This window comes from Kogia breviceps, chromosome 2 (assembly GCF_026419965.1).
Source record: "Kogia breviceps isolate mKogBre1 chromosome 2, mKogBre1 haplotype 1, whole genome shotgun sequence".
In the NCBI taxonomy this organism is placed as follows: Eukaryota; Metazoa; Chordata; class Mammalia; order Artiodactyla; family Physeteridae; genus Kogia; species Kogia breviceps.
In genome coordinates this window covers 7135288-7150963 of record NC_081311.1, presented here as the reverse complement: position 1 = coordinate 7150963, position 15676 = coordinate 7135288, and the positions used below count along the sequence as shown (strand labels likewise).

Genomic DNA, 15676 nt, shown 5'->3' with positions numbered 1-15676 from the left:
CTCTCCCAAACCCCAGGATAAATGGGCTGCAGACACCCCTGTCCTGTCCTGTCCCAAAGGGTCTTTGGGCAGCGCCCCCGGCAACTAGATGGGGGTCACGGATGCACTTAATCGAGAAAAATGCCTGGAAGGAAACTGAAAAGCGCCAGAAAGAGAGCGGGCTGGGGCTGCATCTCTCACGCTGGAAGCTCTGAGGCCCCTGCAGCCCGTGTGTGGCGCTGTGTGCGCGGAGGACAAAACCATGAAGACGGCTGCAGCAGTGCTGTTCACACGATGTACCCGACTGCACCCGGCACGGGGGGGGCTCGGGCGACGGCAAATCCTTGGCCAGGTCGATACCATGTGACGCGGGGGCGAGGGGGCATCGCTGGGTTAGAGCCGCTGCCAGAAGGTTCCGCAGCTTGTGCCCCAGTCAAGCAGGTCAGTGTGTAAACGACAGCAGATCTACTGGGTACCAATACTCCTGTGGTTCTGACACGCGGCCCCACTCATCCCGCATCCCGGGGGCTGGGGGCTGCCCTGGTCACCCTCCACTGCCCGGCCCAGGGACTAGCAAACAGGAGCCTGGTATTTATAGCAACAAAGCCAACCAAGATGAAGCAGGTAGTTCATGGATCAAGAAAAGCAAATATAAATTAAAATATCTACTCCAGGATGTGTTGTACAACACAGGGAATATAGCCAATATTTTGTAATAACTGTAAATGGAAAGTCACTTTTAAAGATGTACAAATGATGAAAAAATTAAAATATCCAAAGCATATAAAAATAAAGCCAAGCACTTAAAAACAAACAACCCACCCACTGCAAACACTCAGATCACCCCTCCAAAGGGAGAGAGGAGATAAGCCCAGCTCTTGGCAGCTCCTGCCCCTCCAGATCAGAGGGAAACACGTAAGTTAAGCAAAAACCAGAATGAAGATTTACTCATGCTGGTTGTGCCCCAAATGTCCAAGGCGGCTTGATCTGGATTTAAAGATCGCAGTCTCCCGTTTCAGCTCAGCAGCCGCAGCGGTAGGGCTGCCCCTGTGAGCTTCAGGTTTCTAGACCCGAGGTCTCCAGTGGTTTCCTTAACCGTGGATGTTATGGACTGTAGGTTCCAACAGATCCCAATCTGGCTATTGGCTTCAAGAAATCTGCCACACAAAATGCCATGTATCCAGGCTCAAAGCTCCCGGGGAAGCCAAGCTCCTACCCCGGTCCCTGACACACTGTTTTCGGGGGAGGGCTACGATGACACACTGAACGTTCGAGAAGGAATGAGAGGAACCACTGCTACGGGACAGATCATCTGACAGAGAAATTGTTTTGCTGGCAGACTTCTGACTGCAGACTTCTTGGCACTGGCTTGCTGCCATGCAAATGAAACAAAAATCAATATCCCTCGGTCTGCAAAACCGTGTGTTAACAATCACACTCCAAACAACTTAAATAAGATCCCTCACCCCTGTACCCAAATAACAGCGACTGTTTTTGTTAGAAGGCAGTGCAAAATAAACAGAAAAAAAAGAAGAAAAGAAGGCAATTTAACAGGTCCTCCTTAAGCAAAACCTTTCCAGGACTTCAGAGTGGAGATAATCTTTCTATGATTATGACCAAACCCTCCCGTTGCTTAGCAACACATAATTAAGGAATATGTTTTCAGATCCGCTTTGCAAGCCCAGCCATTATCAGATGAAATTACTGAAGCAACAAATGTCATCGCCATGCAAATTAGTTGGTTGCAAAGAAAGAATGTTTGACTGTGAGGGGAAGACACAGGGCCTGGGAAATACTGTCTGACTTTCCTCCTGTCACACACTGATTTAAAAAAAAAAAAAAGTCAAATAAATGTTATGATAAGACTTAAAAAGAAAATCCATACATGAGACAAAACCACAATCTACAGGGAGAGACAACAGAAAAATCCAACCAGCGTCCCTTTGGAAATAAGAAAGAAACGCGCGTGGATGTCAGCATGTAAAGCAACAGCCATTTCACTCTATGAGTAGCCAAATCATCACCGGCTTCACCAATAATATAACAGGTAACCCTAATGCAATATCTCAGAGCTGCAAGATCAGGCTCCCAGTCCCCACGCATGGCTATTTAAGGGGTATTTTCAAAAAGGTACATCTTATTTTTAACCACGATTTTCGTCCCACTATCTCCACCCTATAATGCTAGTTATTCAGGAAAAAAAAATTCATTTAAAAAAGATTCAGTTTTCTAAACTATGTTGGGGAGGAAAGGGGAAAGAAAGGAAGAAAGAAATGGCCAGGAAAGATTCTAGAGTCAAAATAAAAATTCTTAAGTGTTGCTCAGAGGATGTCCACCTGGAACTTTATCCAGATGCCCAGGGAAACACATGCATTCAATTACACTTGACTCGTGTTTTGAAGAGAACAGCTAAGATCCTTCTCTCCTTCCTCAACTTGGAAATATATTCTTCCCTACAAGTAAGCAGAATTCCCAACCGTGTTTTCCAATATGTGAGGCTAAGTCTGTTTTTGAAACAGGGAGTTCTAAGGGATTTCAACATCTTGCTTTGTTTAACACACAATTCTGGAAGCACACCCGTTTTTAGCTCTGCAGTGATTAATTCTACCTCTGACACTGTGTAGACCCTTCAGAGGTGCGTTTCCACACTGTAATGCACCTCTAATGGCAAGTGAGCGATGAACGATTTATGGGAGGCGGTGGACAAATATCCCACCTTCTCCAAAGCCACTGGACGCGAGCTGGAGAAACTGCCACCACTCGTGAGCTGAGGGTTTCATCCTGTTCTGAATGATTTCTGGGTTTCTCCCATAAACACTGTTGTGTTTCCTTACTGTAAAGGGAAATCCACAAATCAGCTTGAGCTCAACTAGAGAAAAGGGGAGGCAATGCCATCCCAGTGGGTCAGCCTGAACCACAAATCTGTTTCACCCGAGAGAACCCTTGCCAGCTGGCCGTGGTGCCCGGTTCGGCGGAGCGTGTGTAAGCGTGAGCACGTCCGGGCGCGCGGGGGGGGGGGGGGGGGGGGGGGTGTTGGTCTCTCCGGGCTTGGCCAGAGAGCCACAGGAACACGAGGACCTACTGTCCTGTGCTCAAATCTCTGCCCCCACTGTCCCCCCCACGTCCCCAACGAGGAAAGGCGGGGAGAGGGTGCGTTACTTGGTTCCGGTGCAAGCATGGTGGACACGATGATGGGTGCCCCCGTCCGCCGGGCCACCTTCTGGTAGGGCAACTGGGGCGTGTGGAGGCTCTGGCTGGCCGGCAGCAGGGTGGAGGGCTCCAGGGGGACGCTGGGCTTCCGCAGGAGCTGGGGGCTGCTGTGGGAGCTTGGCAGGGGAGACGCCACCGCCCCGCGCTGCCGCTTCAGCAGCTCCATGGGCACCGTGTACGCCGTGGAGTAGGCAGTTCTGGGGCCCGGGTTAGTCAAGGCCACCCCGGCCTGCGGCGGGTACGTGGGGCCCAGCCGCGCTGTCAGGGCGCAAGGTGTGGGAGAGCTGTACCCAGAGTTGGAGGGAAGGTGGGAGACTTGGGCACCCACCCCCGGGGCAGAGTAGGTAGCCGCGGTCTCCAGGAGATGCTGGGATGGCGCGCTGGAGGGGCGGCGAGCAACATCTGCAGCCTGGGGGGAGGTCGCCTGCAGGGGCCCCGCCGGCTGGCGCCGCAGGGCCGAGGCGTCCAGACCAGACAAGTCACCGTGGAGCTCGCTTCGGTGGCTCAAGCTGCTGGAGCGCGTCCGGGGCAGGGAGCCTCCCCGGCCCTGCCTGCGCAGCTGCATCTCTGTCCTGCAGCTGCTGGCCAGGCGGCTCAGGACGCGGGCCTGGCCCAGGTTGGGCGCCACGCACTTGATGTCCGCATCCTCCATCGTGGACAGGACGGCCGGGGAGTCGAAGCCCTGCTGCAGCAGGGCCACCAGCGTGGCCTCCGCCACACCCTCCGCCCTCAGGAAGGCCAGGAACTCGGGCATCGCGCTCCTCTTGCTTCCGCCGGGCCCCTGGAAGGCGGACAGGTCGGCCTCGCAATTCTCATAAGGCGTCCTGGGGTAGACGCTTTCCCGGGCAGGTCCGTAGCCTCGGTCCAGGGTGCCCAGGCCTGTTCCCAGGCTGGCCTCGGGAGCAGCAGCCGCTCCAGGGTCCACGACCAGGCACGTGGGGGCCACCTGCCTGGTAGCGGTGGCGGAATCCACAGGCCTCTCACCCGCATCGCTGTAGACCTGCCTGGCAGGGTAGGCGGGCGCCTCCGCCCCAAACCTGCTGTCGGCCAGCTCCCCCGAGTACCGCGCAGGCGATGGGGCCTCGCTGTGCGATCGCTGCCCCTGAGGGATCATTTTACCTCCGGGCTCCCGGTACAGGTGACCGGTGTCCTGCAGGACAGGGGCCCGGCCTTGCACCGGCTCCCATGTCATCCTGCCGCCCAGCGCTCCATAACCGGGCAGCGGCTGGCCAGCTCCCGGGTCGTGATGGTGCCGAGGCTCTCTGGGGGCCCGGGCGGCTCCGGCCGGGTCGCTGTAGTAATCCCGCGGCGGCAGGGCCCTGCGAGCTGACATCACCGCCTGTCTGCTGTCGTAAAAGGCAAAGTCGGGAACGGAGCTCTTCCTTCCGGCCACCGAGTTGTAGAAGGCCTCCCGGTAGCGGCAAGGCTCGGCGGCCCCAGGCATGGTGACATCCTGCAGCCCAGGGTTTGGCCGCTCGTACTCGTACCAAGGTCCCTCTCCGCCTCTGTCCGTCAGGGAGCTTCTCCTCCCCGGAGCCTCAGCGATCTCCCAGGGGCCTTCGTACCACCCGGCAGCATCCCAGCTCTGAGATCGACCGATATTTATATGCCTGCTGGGAACCGGCATTGGAAAAAAAAAAAAATGACTGCGGCCAAGGCAGAGGAGGAAGCCTTTCTTTACAAATCTTCAATTACATACATCAAAACCAGACCTGGCTGTATTCTATCCCTTCCAAGACAGCAGGAACAACCAACTGTAGGTTTTCTATTTCAAAGTATGGCCTAAATTATTAATCCTCCGAAACCTTAGTAGACAAAACATAACACTCACGGTAACTTTGCCTCACTCTCCAATGGTAGCGCCAGAGGTCTTTTCTTTACGGCTCAGTCCCAGAAAGGAGGCTGCATCCAGCCCGCAGGGCCCCCCTCCCGGCTGGTGCGCTCACATGGACCTCAGCTCTCTCAGCGTGCGGATTAGGAGCTAAATAAAACTCCTAAAGCTTTTGTTCCATGTGACATCTCGTTAGACTGATGAAACCGGCTGCGGGCTCCAACCAGGCCTGCGACCCGCAACTGGGAATTATTTTCACACTGAAGCTCCGGCTTATCTCCCCCATCCTCACCAGGGCACTTTTTGGACGAGTGCTCCCTCCCCCTCCAGAAAGTGCCCCCACCCCCGCCTCTGATCGCCTAACAGTGACAGGAGGAAAATAGAAAAAGACTGCTTTAATGTCGATTCACTCTTAATCTACCCTGATGAAATGTTAATCCATTGCACACGGCTAAGAACAAATTAAATGTGAACAGGCAGGCGGGATAAAAAGAAAAAGTCTCGCACGGTTCTAGAGCATGAGATTCCCCAAGAGATGGGCCAGGTCTGCCGCCCGATGCTTCGCCAGTATTGAAATCTGGCTCCGAGAGGACTCTGGTTATGCGTCTCCAGCAAGTTATTACATTGCTCAAGTTCAAATGCATTCTTGACCGTATTATCGTAAAACACAGATCCTTTCATACTGCCCGGAAAAACAGCAACGGTGACAGAAAAACAACCCACGCGTGTAACCTAGAATTTCTCATTTTAAGACTGCAACAGAGGTCAACGACTCAACCCCAGCATTATGAACCAAAGCTGGGAGGGAGGAGGCTGCATCCGAGGCACGTCTTCCTTTAAATCTGTCTGCAAGGAAAGCAGAATTCCAGCAAGCTTGGCCTGGCTCAGATCTCGGGGAGCATTTTCCATGTTCCCATCGATTAAGATTTTACATAGTCCTCCGGGGACTTTAGGTGCAATAATGCAAAGAACAGCAGTTATTTAGATAAAGGAAAGCTCCACACAGGAGCATTAAAATATTTTCTTAAACATACAGACACGTCCCCGAGAAGCACCACCACAGACTGGACCGGGATCTTCCAACCGCGGGTTCAGCGACAAAGAATTCACAACGAAAACAAAAAGCTGGGAATCGTGAGGCTACAAGGGCTGTGTGCAGTTAGAACGTTAAAAAACGGGACAATTTGCATATTTGCAGCCATTAAACCTGAGTGTTTCATCTTCACCCGTATGTCCCTCAACCTAAGATGCAACTTAGAATCTTTAGCTAAAGAGAATTAACTGTTTAAAAAAGAAAATTTTTTTTTTGAATGAGCAACGCTGAAAATTTACTGTGAGGAGGAAAGTACCCATTTCCGGGAACCAGAGGCACGCGGTAGCGCAAGACGGTTTAAAAGGGCAGCGTGCCCGCTCATCCTGAGCAAGTGCATATTAAACTTTGGGGCAAAAGCTCTGTTTAATCCGATGTTACTCCCCAAAGAGCACTGGTCCCCCAAAGCCAGAGCTCTGTGACCCCCAAATGGCTACCGAGGAACTGGCCCAGGTACTGCCTGGGGACACACACAGGGACCCCCAGTCTGCTGCTTGAACACAAACCATGCCTCTATTTCTGACCCCAAAATGCCAATAGGGCCTCAAGTGAACTGGGAAAAAGCCCTGGCAGATGGCAAAGAGACTCAAATCCTCCCCCAGTCCCCTCCATCTCCTAGGATGCATGACAGGAAAAAAAGAGAAAAATGAACGAGCCACACTGCAAAACGTTGGGTTTCCATGTATGAAAGCAGCCTGCTGGTGCCAATTTCTCTAATTCCTCTGCTGGCACATTTGCCATCATGGGCTGAAAGGCCCGGGCAGAGGAGACAGAGGCAACGGGCCTGGCCCCAAAGAGACAATATTTACACGTCTCACCGATAGCCTGAGGTTGTGTTCACTTAGAAGATCCATCAAAAAGGACAGGAAAACGTTAGAGCCCCAAACTCAATGGAAACAGCACTATCTGGTTACAGCAGATCCCTCCCCGGCTCTGCTGGGCGGACGGGTTTTCTCCTTGGGGCACTGTTCAGAACCAGGCAGAGCTTCCTCCTCTCCGGAAAGGAGAGGGTGGAGAAAGATGGGGCAGTCTCGGCGGTAACCCTTCTAAGAAGGACGGCAAGCAGACAAGGCTGTGTGAAAACAAGCCTGGTGTACGCATCAGGCGGGACACATCTTCATCCCAGAAAAGACACTCACCTGATGACCTCTCCGGCAGCTCCAGCCCACGCTGGCCTTGTCACCCCCCTCTCCCAGTCTTGGCTCTTTTGGCCAAGAGGGGCCTTTCGGGCCTCCCAGTGGGGGTTCCATCCCATTGTCGCTTTCCCTGCCACCTCCCTCCTTCCACCACTGGCCAGAGAACATGGCTAGCTGGGCAGGAAGGGCTGCAGCGGTCCTGCCTGACCCTTCGAGGTGACCAGAAAACAGGGCATCTTTGACATCATCTTTGCCTTACGGGGTCCTCATTAGCGGGCTTCAACATTTGTTCAGTCCGTACCAGGCCTTGTTCTGGGTGTTTTGCCCATAAATGATTCTACAGGCAGGAATGATTATGTCACATCCCAGGTGCTGGGATGCAGAGCTTGGGTACCGGGCCCGGGGCCACGGTGCACAGGACCCAGCTCAAACTCCAAAAGCCAACGCTCTGCTTTCTGGAATTCCCTGCACCAACCTGGGGTAACAGACCTGCTGGTGCTGGACAAGGGGAACCTCTTTAACAAAGTAATTCTGTTATTTTCTTAAGGTTTCCCAAAACCCCAAATATAAATGTCACTTATAAAATTAACCACTTGAGTATCAGAAAGTAACTCCTAAACCGACAATTGCCTCAACTTCTCGAAACGAGGTGCAGTGGGCCCTTGCCAGGGTCAGGGCCCCCAGACTTGAGCCAACAGATGGCACCAGCCTAAGGCGTCATCAGTATTATACCATCTCGATGCTTCCTTTTTCTTCCTTCCCGTCATAAAGAAACACAACGTGGGGTGGCGTTAACGCTACAAAACGCCACTCGTGGTGCAGACATGTCCCTTCAGAAGTTGTCTGCGCCGAATCTTTTTGCAGCGGGTAGCTGTTGGTAACTCACCCAGATTACGGTGAACTGAAGCAGCTCGAGCCCTCCACTTCGGCAGGACTGCCTTAGAGCATGCATACCCCATGGCCCCTGAGAAACAAGGAGCAGGTTTTTGAGAAGGTGCGAAGGCGTAATGCCAGGGGCGCGGCAGCAGTGAGCTGAAGAAGCTTCAGGGAGGCGCCACCCTCCACCCCAGAACAAGGAGGCCCGGCGTCCTTTCCACCAACTTCCGACCCACTCTGCTTGGCGGCCACCCAAACTCACGCAGCCTCAGCTTTGCAATCCGCCAAATATTACGACAGATGTTTTCCCGTGTTAGGTAAAAACACCTGTAACTGGACTTGTACTTTTCTAAAGACTCAGACAGATTTTTCTTTTTTTTTTTTAAAGCTCATGCAGCCTTTAGGAAAGGGCTGATTTTCTGAAAAATCTCATGTTGCCTAAATAAAGCGAGATGGGACCAATTTCTGAAAGATTAAGGAGTCTCTCAGACTTAACTTTTTAATCCTGCAAAGAGTCTCACTACAGAAAACTGCATAAAGGAAAAAGCCATCTTCTGAAAATTGAGCAACAGGCGATCCAAATTCTCTTGCAGACAAAATAAAGCTGATCCTATAGAATCACCAGAACGGGAACCTCAAGGTTATAAGCAACACCCCCCCAAAACCGATTCTTGAATTCCCCGGGCAACATAACGCATCAGTTCACAACTGTAGAGACCTGAAAACTCTGAGATGGCCTAGACGGTTCCAGAAAAGCAGGGAAGGAAACGCAGGAGGCGGACGACCATGCCTCCCTTCCCCTGAGCAGTCCCCGGCCAGCCTGCCCACAAGCGCTTCATGTTCTGATCAGCACGACGACCCGGGAAATTGCTCGCAAAGAATGGGAAATAGAAGGACTGCTCTGGGGGTCTAGTCCTCACTTCTTTCTTTAAAACAAACAAAATAATCACAACAGCAACAATCAGGCATGTGGCGGACTCGGCGAATCTCAAGGCCAGACTCCCATGAAGGTCACTGGGTCTAACTGCCTGTCCCCCGACAGCTGCGTTGTTTCCGCCGGCCTGGCGGCAAGGGATGCTTTTACCCCTTCTTAGGAGGAGACTCTGGAGCATTACTTGGCCGGCCTTCCCTGGGCCGGCCCAACACTAGCCTGAGGCTTTCCACCCCCTGGCTCTCCAGTCCTTGGGGCCAGGAGCCCAGGGCGGCTCTGAAAGCAAAGGCGGAAATAAGAAAGCCCCTGAGACGCCTCCCTGCGCCTGCTGTTTGCCAGGATGAAGCCGCTGCAGCGCCCTCGCCCTCCGCCCCCCACGGGGCAGCATCTCCTGGGGGACGCTGCTGAGGTTAGTGGGTTATACTCTGTTTTCCGGCAGAGACGGCCAAAAATAGGCCCGTGACATCCCACTTCCTACTTTTAAATGTGTGCAGGCTGTGTTGGGTTTTTGTTTCTGTCAAGTGCTTTAGAATTTATGTTTAAAAACAGCTTTCTGCCTTTAAAAAAGTTTTCTTTCCTTCTGTCCCCACAGTGTCCCCTACCAAAGCAACTTACTTGGCTAGTCTGAATCAGAGAGGGGGACGTAAACCCCAAGTACACTAGTAAAACAGCAAACAGGGTCTGGCAGGGCTTTAAGACAGCCTTCGTCTGAGTGACGTGAGTACAGAGACGGCGTGAACGGAACCGACCAGACATTTCAGGCATCCCAGGATCGACGCAGCATCAGAGGCTCTTGGACGCAGGCTTTGGACTCCTAATTTCCAACCTGGAGCGGGAGGCTTTACGTCACCAGCACAGCCCTCCAGAGAAAACCCAAGCCGCCAGGTGGGGCCTTGCAACCAATTGAGCTGCCCTCTGAGCAGTCCCAGGCCTCCCGTAACTCACGATTTAGCCGTTTTCACTGAAAACAAAGGCTTGTGCATCGCCCCTGACTTGATTTCTTGACTAGATGATAAAACTCAACGACAGCCGCATTACGAAAACCAGGCTTGATTCCCACATGTTACGGGATTTAAAAGTCTCTTTTATGGCCTGTTTCGAATGTGCTGGTGAAGCAGAAAGTGTGAGCCGAGACCCCAGGTCAGACGCAAGGCCTGGGCAGCGCACAGGGCAGAATCTACCTGCAAAGGCTTTTCTGGATCCTTGACGGCACCTGGTACGAAGTCCGCCTCAGGCTGGTACTCAGTGGCCTCTGCTTCCCTCCTCTCCACAAAACCCTCCGATAACAGCGCTTCCTGCAAAGTCTCAGCATCTCGGGTGACCTCTGACTCCCCTCGACGTTGCCACTGTCACCCCGACACACTCCCGTGTCATGAGTCCTCATCTCTGTTGGGTTCCAAATATCAGGAATGGCTTCCTCTCACCCTGGTTGATGCCCCAGTCATTTCCACCCGCCAGGGTCCAGCCTCAAATAACCCAACTCCAGGAAGCTACCTCAATCCGCCGCTGTCACTCCGTCCCCAGCCCACAGAAACCTGCCACCTATCAAAGGTGAGAGTACCAAACAATCCGGGGAAGGAATCCACCTGCAGAGACATTCCATGGTTTTCTCACTAAGGTGGCAGAGCCCTGTCCCCTCCTGACATGTCCTTCCTGCACTCACCATGTGCTCATTCGTTTGACTCACGGGTTGTAAAAACCGACCTGTGGAACAGGACTCTGCACGAGGAACAGGACTTGGTGGCAACAGCCAATGCTCGCCCTCGAGGAGAGTATGTTGTGATGGAGAAGAAAGACAGAGAGGCGCACACGGTCACCAGGGAGCCCCGACCCACGGCCGCCCCAGCCTCTGAGCCCACCAGGTCCAGGCTGAAGCAGGCACAGCCCCTCAGCTGCAAGGACCTGGGCGCAGTGGGAATCAAACAGAGACAGCAGAGGAAGACGACAGCCCCCAACGTCCGACACTGCCTGGCGGGGACCCACACTGTCCCGGCCCGCAGCGCTGTTTCTCACCCGGGCCCTGATCGTACAGTGAGAAGATGGGCTTTAAAGACCTTCTCTGGGGCTTCCCTGGTGGCGCGGCGGTTGAGAGTCCGCCCGCCGATGCAGGGCACGCGGGTTCGTGCCCCGGAGCGGCTGGGCCCGTGAGCCGTGGCCGCTGAGCCTGCGCGTCCGGAGCCTGTGCTCCGCAGCGGGAGAGGCCACGGCAGCGAGAAGCCCGCATACCGCACACAAAAAAATAAAAAATAAAGACCATCTCTGAGGACAAGAAAGGACCGTCCACGCTGTCTGTTTCTCGCATTCCAGGGTGCGAACAGGAAGGGAGGACGCTCTAGGCACATACGTCTTTCCAATCAGTACCTGGGAAACAGGCGGATGGGTGGCGTTCCAGCCCCTCTGACGTCCACGCAAGAAGGACAGGAAGTGTGGAGATGGCGGCGAGCGGGTGCACGGCCGTGTCCAGACGTGCTCCCCCCGCTACTGTACAGCCCCACTGCTGGTACCCGGGAGGTTATGCCCCGGACCTGCAAGGGGAGCCCGCATTTCAAAAGGGCCACCCAAGGCCTCTCTGGAGACAGAGGGCACGCCTGAGCTCTAGAGCAAGGCAGTCCATCGGTGTTCAGGACGCTCATCAAATAATGGTTTGGCGAGCCGAGTATAAATCAGTCAGGACAGGAGGCTCACTCTACACGTGCCATTTTCGAAGTCCTGGAAAAGGGATCAGAGGGCGGGAAGCTGGCAGCAAAGCGTATCTTGGGGTTCTGGCATCACAGTCTCCCGAAACACTTGTGATTAGGTTGAGCTGTGTGGGACGGCCTCTGAATTCACGTGGGGCACCATTTGTGGGCCTCCAGGTCTGCAAAGCCAGGTCACTCTTCTGTCCTCAGACCTACTCTGACAAACGAGGCTTGGCCTGGAGGCCTTGGAACCCTGGTTCCTGTGAGGTGTTCGTTGGGCCTGGAGCAGACCTCTTTCCTCAAAGTTGCAAATGACCAAAATGAAACGCACCCAGAGCAAACAAAGCAGATGAGGCAGGCAGCTCCCACTCATGATCCCAAAGGCCACAGAGACAGGCGTCGCCCAGCTGGGGGAGAGCGTGACCCTCCCCGGTGGGCGTGAGAGCCAGAGCAACAGCCGCAAAACAAAACCCAGACACTGACAAACACCCACACCCGGCCACGGACTAAAGTCACCACACCCCAAACCCCAAAGTGGAAACAGAGCAGCCTGAACAGGCTGCTTTTAAAAATGTGGGGAGTTTAAAAAAAATCCACCAACCGAGGTGAGAGCCCATCAGCAAATCAACAAGTGCAAAGAGTAGCTTAAATCTGCATTTCACAAATGAGGAACAATGGAGAAATAATACAACATGGAACCTGACTCCCATCTGCAGAAAGCTGAGGCCCGGGGGGGTGTGGGGGGGTGGGGTACTCGAGGGTCCCAATCCCCAGGTGACAGTGGGAACCCCAGGGGAGGGGCCGCTCTCCAAACTTATCTTAAAACCAGGGCCTGGGGCTTCCCTGGTGGCGCAGTGGTGGAGAGTCCGCCTGCCGATACAGGGGACACGGGTTCGTGCCCCGGTCCGGGAGGATCCCACGTGCCGCGGAGCGGCTGGGCCCGTGAGCCGTGGCCGCTGAGCCTGCGCGTCCGCAGCCTGTGCTCCGCAACGGGAGAGGCCGCGGAAGTGAGAGGCCCGCGTACCACAAAAAAAACAAAAAAACAAAAAAACCAAAAAAAACCCCAGGGCCTGATAAGACAAAATATGGATACTTAACCCTCACAAACAATGTCTATGACGTTTCAACTTGACCATTCCCTCTGCCTTGTCTGATCCTTCACCCGAGCACAATGTCGTTTCATTATATTCATTTATACTACGGAGTTTTAAGTCATGTCTGGTTGACTATTGTATATTTACATAGCTCATGTAATTATCACTAATCACATAATTACTGGAAATGCACATAATTGCCTGATCCAAACATATAATTATAATGTATAGCAACATTATGAATCCCATTTTTAAGATCTACATTTTGGGGCTATTTAAAGACATTTATTAGAAATAATTGTGGGCGCTGCCTGTAGGTGGTCTCGACGCTGTTTCTTGGTAAGGTGCTCCGAGCGCTTTAAAAAAAACAAAACAAGTAGTGAGTCTATAATGCGTTTTTTTTTTTTAAGACAGGTGAAACAAAGAGCACACAAATAAAAGACAAAATTATTCTGGCCTGAGTCTATAGATTATGCCCTTCCCGTGGGGAAATACAGGTCAATCCTGCCCTGTGGGCCTGGACACCCTCACCACTTCCACCGCCTCGATGACCTAGAAGCTCTGAGACAACGTCTTTGCTTCTTGGATATTCTGGGACCATGAATGAACTTTCTTGGGGGAACGGTCCACTGAGACGTCCTTCCACGATGGCAAGCTCATCCCATTAAGAAGAGCACAATGACACCGGGAAAAATGTTTCCTTCCACCTCATCCCTGCAGCATTTTCTGACTTTTCTCGTCCTCTTGGGGACAGAGATTCCCAGGATTTATAACTATGTGTTTAAGAGACACCGGTTTATTAGACAATTTAACAGACAGTAGAGGTTGGCCTCTATTTCTCCCACATCCACATCCACATCCAACCAACCCGCCCGTCTTCCTCACCGCCTTTCATTCCCTGTTCTCATGAGAACGTCCCAAAGGCAAGGAACGTTGAATTCGACTGTTTATTTAAAAGGAGGTTCATATCATTTCTTTTTTTTTCCTGCAGAGGAAAGAAGTCCTCTCCTGAATTATGTGATGAAGGGGACTGATCACAGCTCAGCTGATATAATCCTCTGGACCATTTTCCCACACATAGAAGACACTCCAACAAAATGAAGTAAGATGAAATATCTACCTTTTTTCCAAATTACGTTTTCAAAAGCAACAGGAAAGCATGGTGTTTAGTGATTTATGGTACCATAACACACAATAAGGTGTCGTAACAAAAAGTCCATTGTGGTACATTACAGTTCTACAAACCTAGGCTCCAGAAAATGCTTTTCTGGGTTACTTTTGCAATGATGAGGGATAGCAAGCCCTCTTCTCTGGCCAACAAATACTTGGGGCAAATCAAACCAGCTCTGCCATGACGCAGTTATGTATTAAAACTCTCTGACTGGTGCAATTCATAAATGCAATATTTCAATTATGCCAGCAAACTAAACACAGGGGAAAACCGAGACCTACATTACACAACAAAGAGAAGAGACTGCAATTTGGTCTGACCAGTCTATTAGCAGACTCTGCTCCATAAAACCTTTACACAACAGCCCTCTAGGATTATTTGATATTAGGCATCAGGAAAGAGCAGAGAACAAATTACAAACAATAAAAAAAAAAAAAAAGAACTGCTTTAAGAAAAAAATCTGGCTTTTAAGTCAGCTTGAAAGACCATTATTCTAACGGAGTTGGATGGAGTCCCGAAGACTTTGGGTGGCGAGAAGCAAAGCTGTCCTCTATACTTTGCTTAATCTTGAGCAGAAACATCCCCTTAGAGGCGCAAAGGTGCAGACAGATTCTGGGCACATGAAGATTGATGGATCGGGTCACAAGGGGACTGCAGTTCAGAAGGAAGAGACCCCAAGGGCTGCTGTGGAAGGTTTCAGGGAGGCAGGGACTGGGCCTTGGGAGGCAGGCAGGCATTCTGGAAGCAGTACTGGCACGGGGTGACGCTCAGATCCCACCAGACTGGCTCAGCTGGAGAAAAAAGGTTCATTCGAGGGTGGGGGGTGGGGGGAGACCCTGGAGGGCATCAGAAGCCTCGTCTGGCTTGGGACCCAAAGCCAGGGGTTGACAGCAGGTGGGAGGGAAGAATGTGAAGGAATATGTGTTCCCACAGACCCAAGAGCATGAAGACAAAGTTCCTACAAGCCTGGAGCAGAGCAGGGCAGCTGCAGGCTTTTAATCATAAAACAAAAACCAGAGAGACAGAGAGAGAGAGAGAGACAGAGAGAGAGAGAGAGACAGAGAGAGAGAGAGAGATACAGGAAGTCCCTGGGGTGTAGGCACTGGGAAGGCGAGAACTGTTTGCTGAGCTTTTGCTGGACTTCCAAGGAGAGCATTCAAGAACAGTGAGTTCAGGTTTACAGAACAGAGACTGGTGAGCATCCCAAGCCAGGGATGGAGGTGTGTGAGGCTTTCAGGAGGAAGGAATAGCGGAATCCACGTGCCTATTCAAGGGCAAGTCCAAATGCAGAACAGCAGACTGCCTGGGTGCCTGGGCGCAGATCACCGACTGCTGCATACCTCGCTGCTGGCACCTGGGAAACGGAGGTCCCGACCACCTGTCCTGACCATTAAAGGCACTAAACTAGCTTATAAATACAAGGAGCACCAATGAAGCATCTTGGAACAGCTGTTATACTTCATGGGACACCAAGTGAATGTCTGGGATCATGGATTATTAAATTACACTTGAGTAACTTTATGTCATGCATGTATCTTGATAGTGGCTATTGAGAAATTAAAGATAAAACAAACCACTGCAACTGTCTCAGGAACACTGTTCATGGATAAAGGAGATGCTGGAATTTGTTATAAAAAAAACAAACAAAACCGCTGCGGCCTGGTGAACCGTGCCTGGGAG

General features: G+C 52.2%; 1 protein-coding gene across 19 annotated transcripts in view; it reads right to left on the bottom strand.

The window, feature by feature from the left end:
- CTBP2 (C-terminal binding protein 2) overlaps positions 1-15676 on the bottom strand; it is a 162403-nt gene that overhangs the window by 32826 nt on the left and 113901 nt on the right. For 8 of the 19 annotated variants that reach the window (XM_067024345.1, XM_067024343.1, XM_067024342.1 and 5 more), the window contains one exon: positions 8133-8210. The exons of 10 other annotated variants lie outside the window; for them this stretch is intronic. In XM_067024345.1, the coding sequence (XP_066880446.1) occupies positions 8133-8210 (78 nt within the window). Of the gene's footprint in view, positions 1-3138; positions 4798-8132; positions 8211-15676 lie in introns of those variants that run through there. One more of the 19 variants, XM_059053991.2, reaches the window with a different exon arrangement.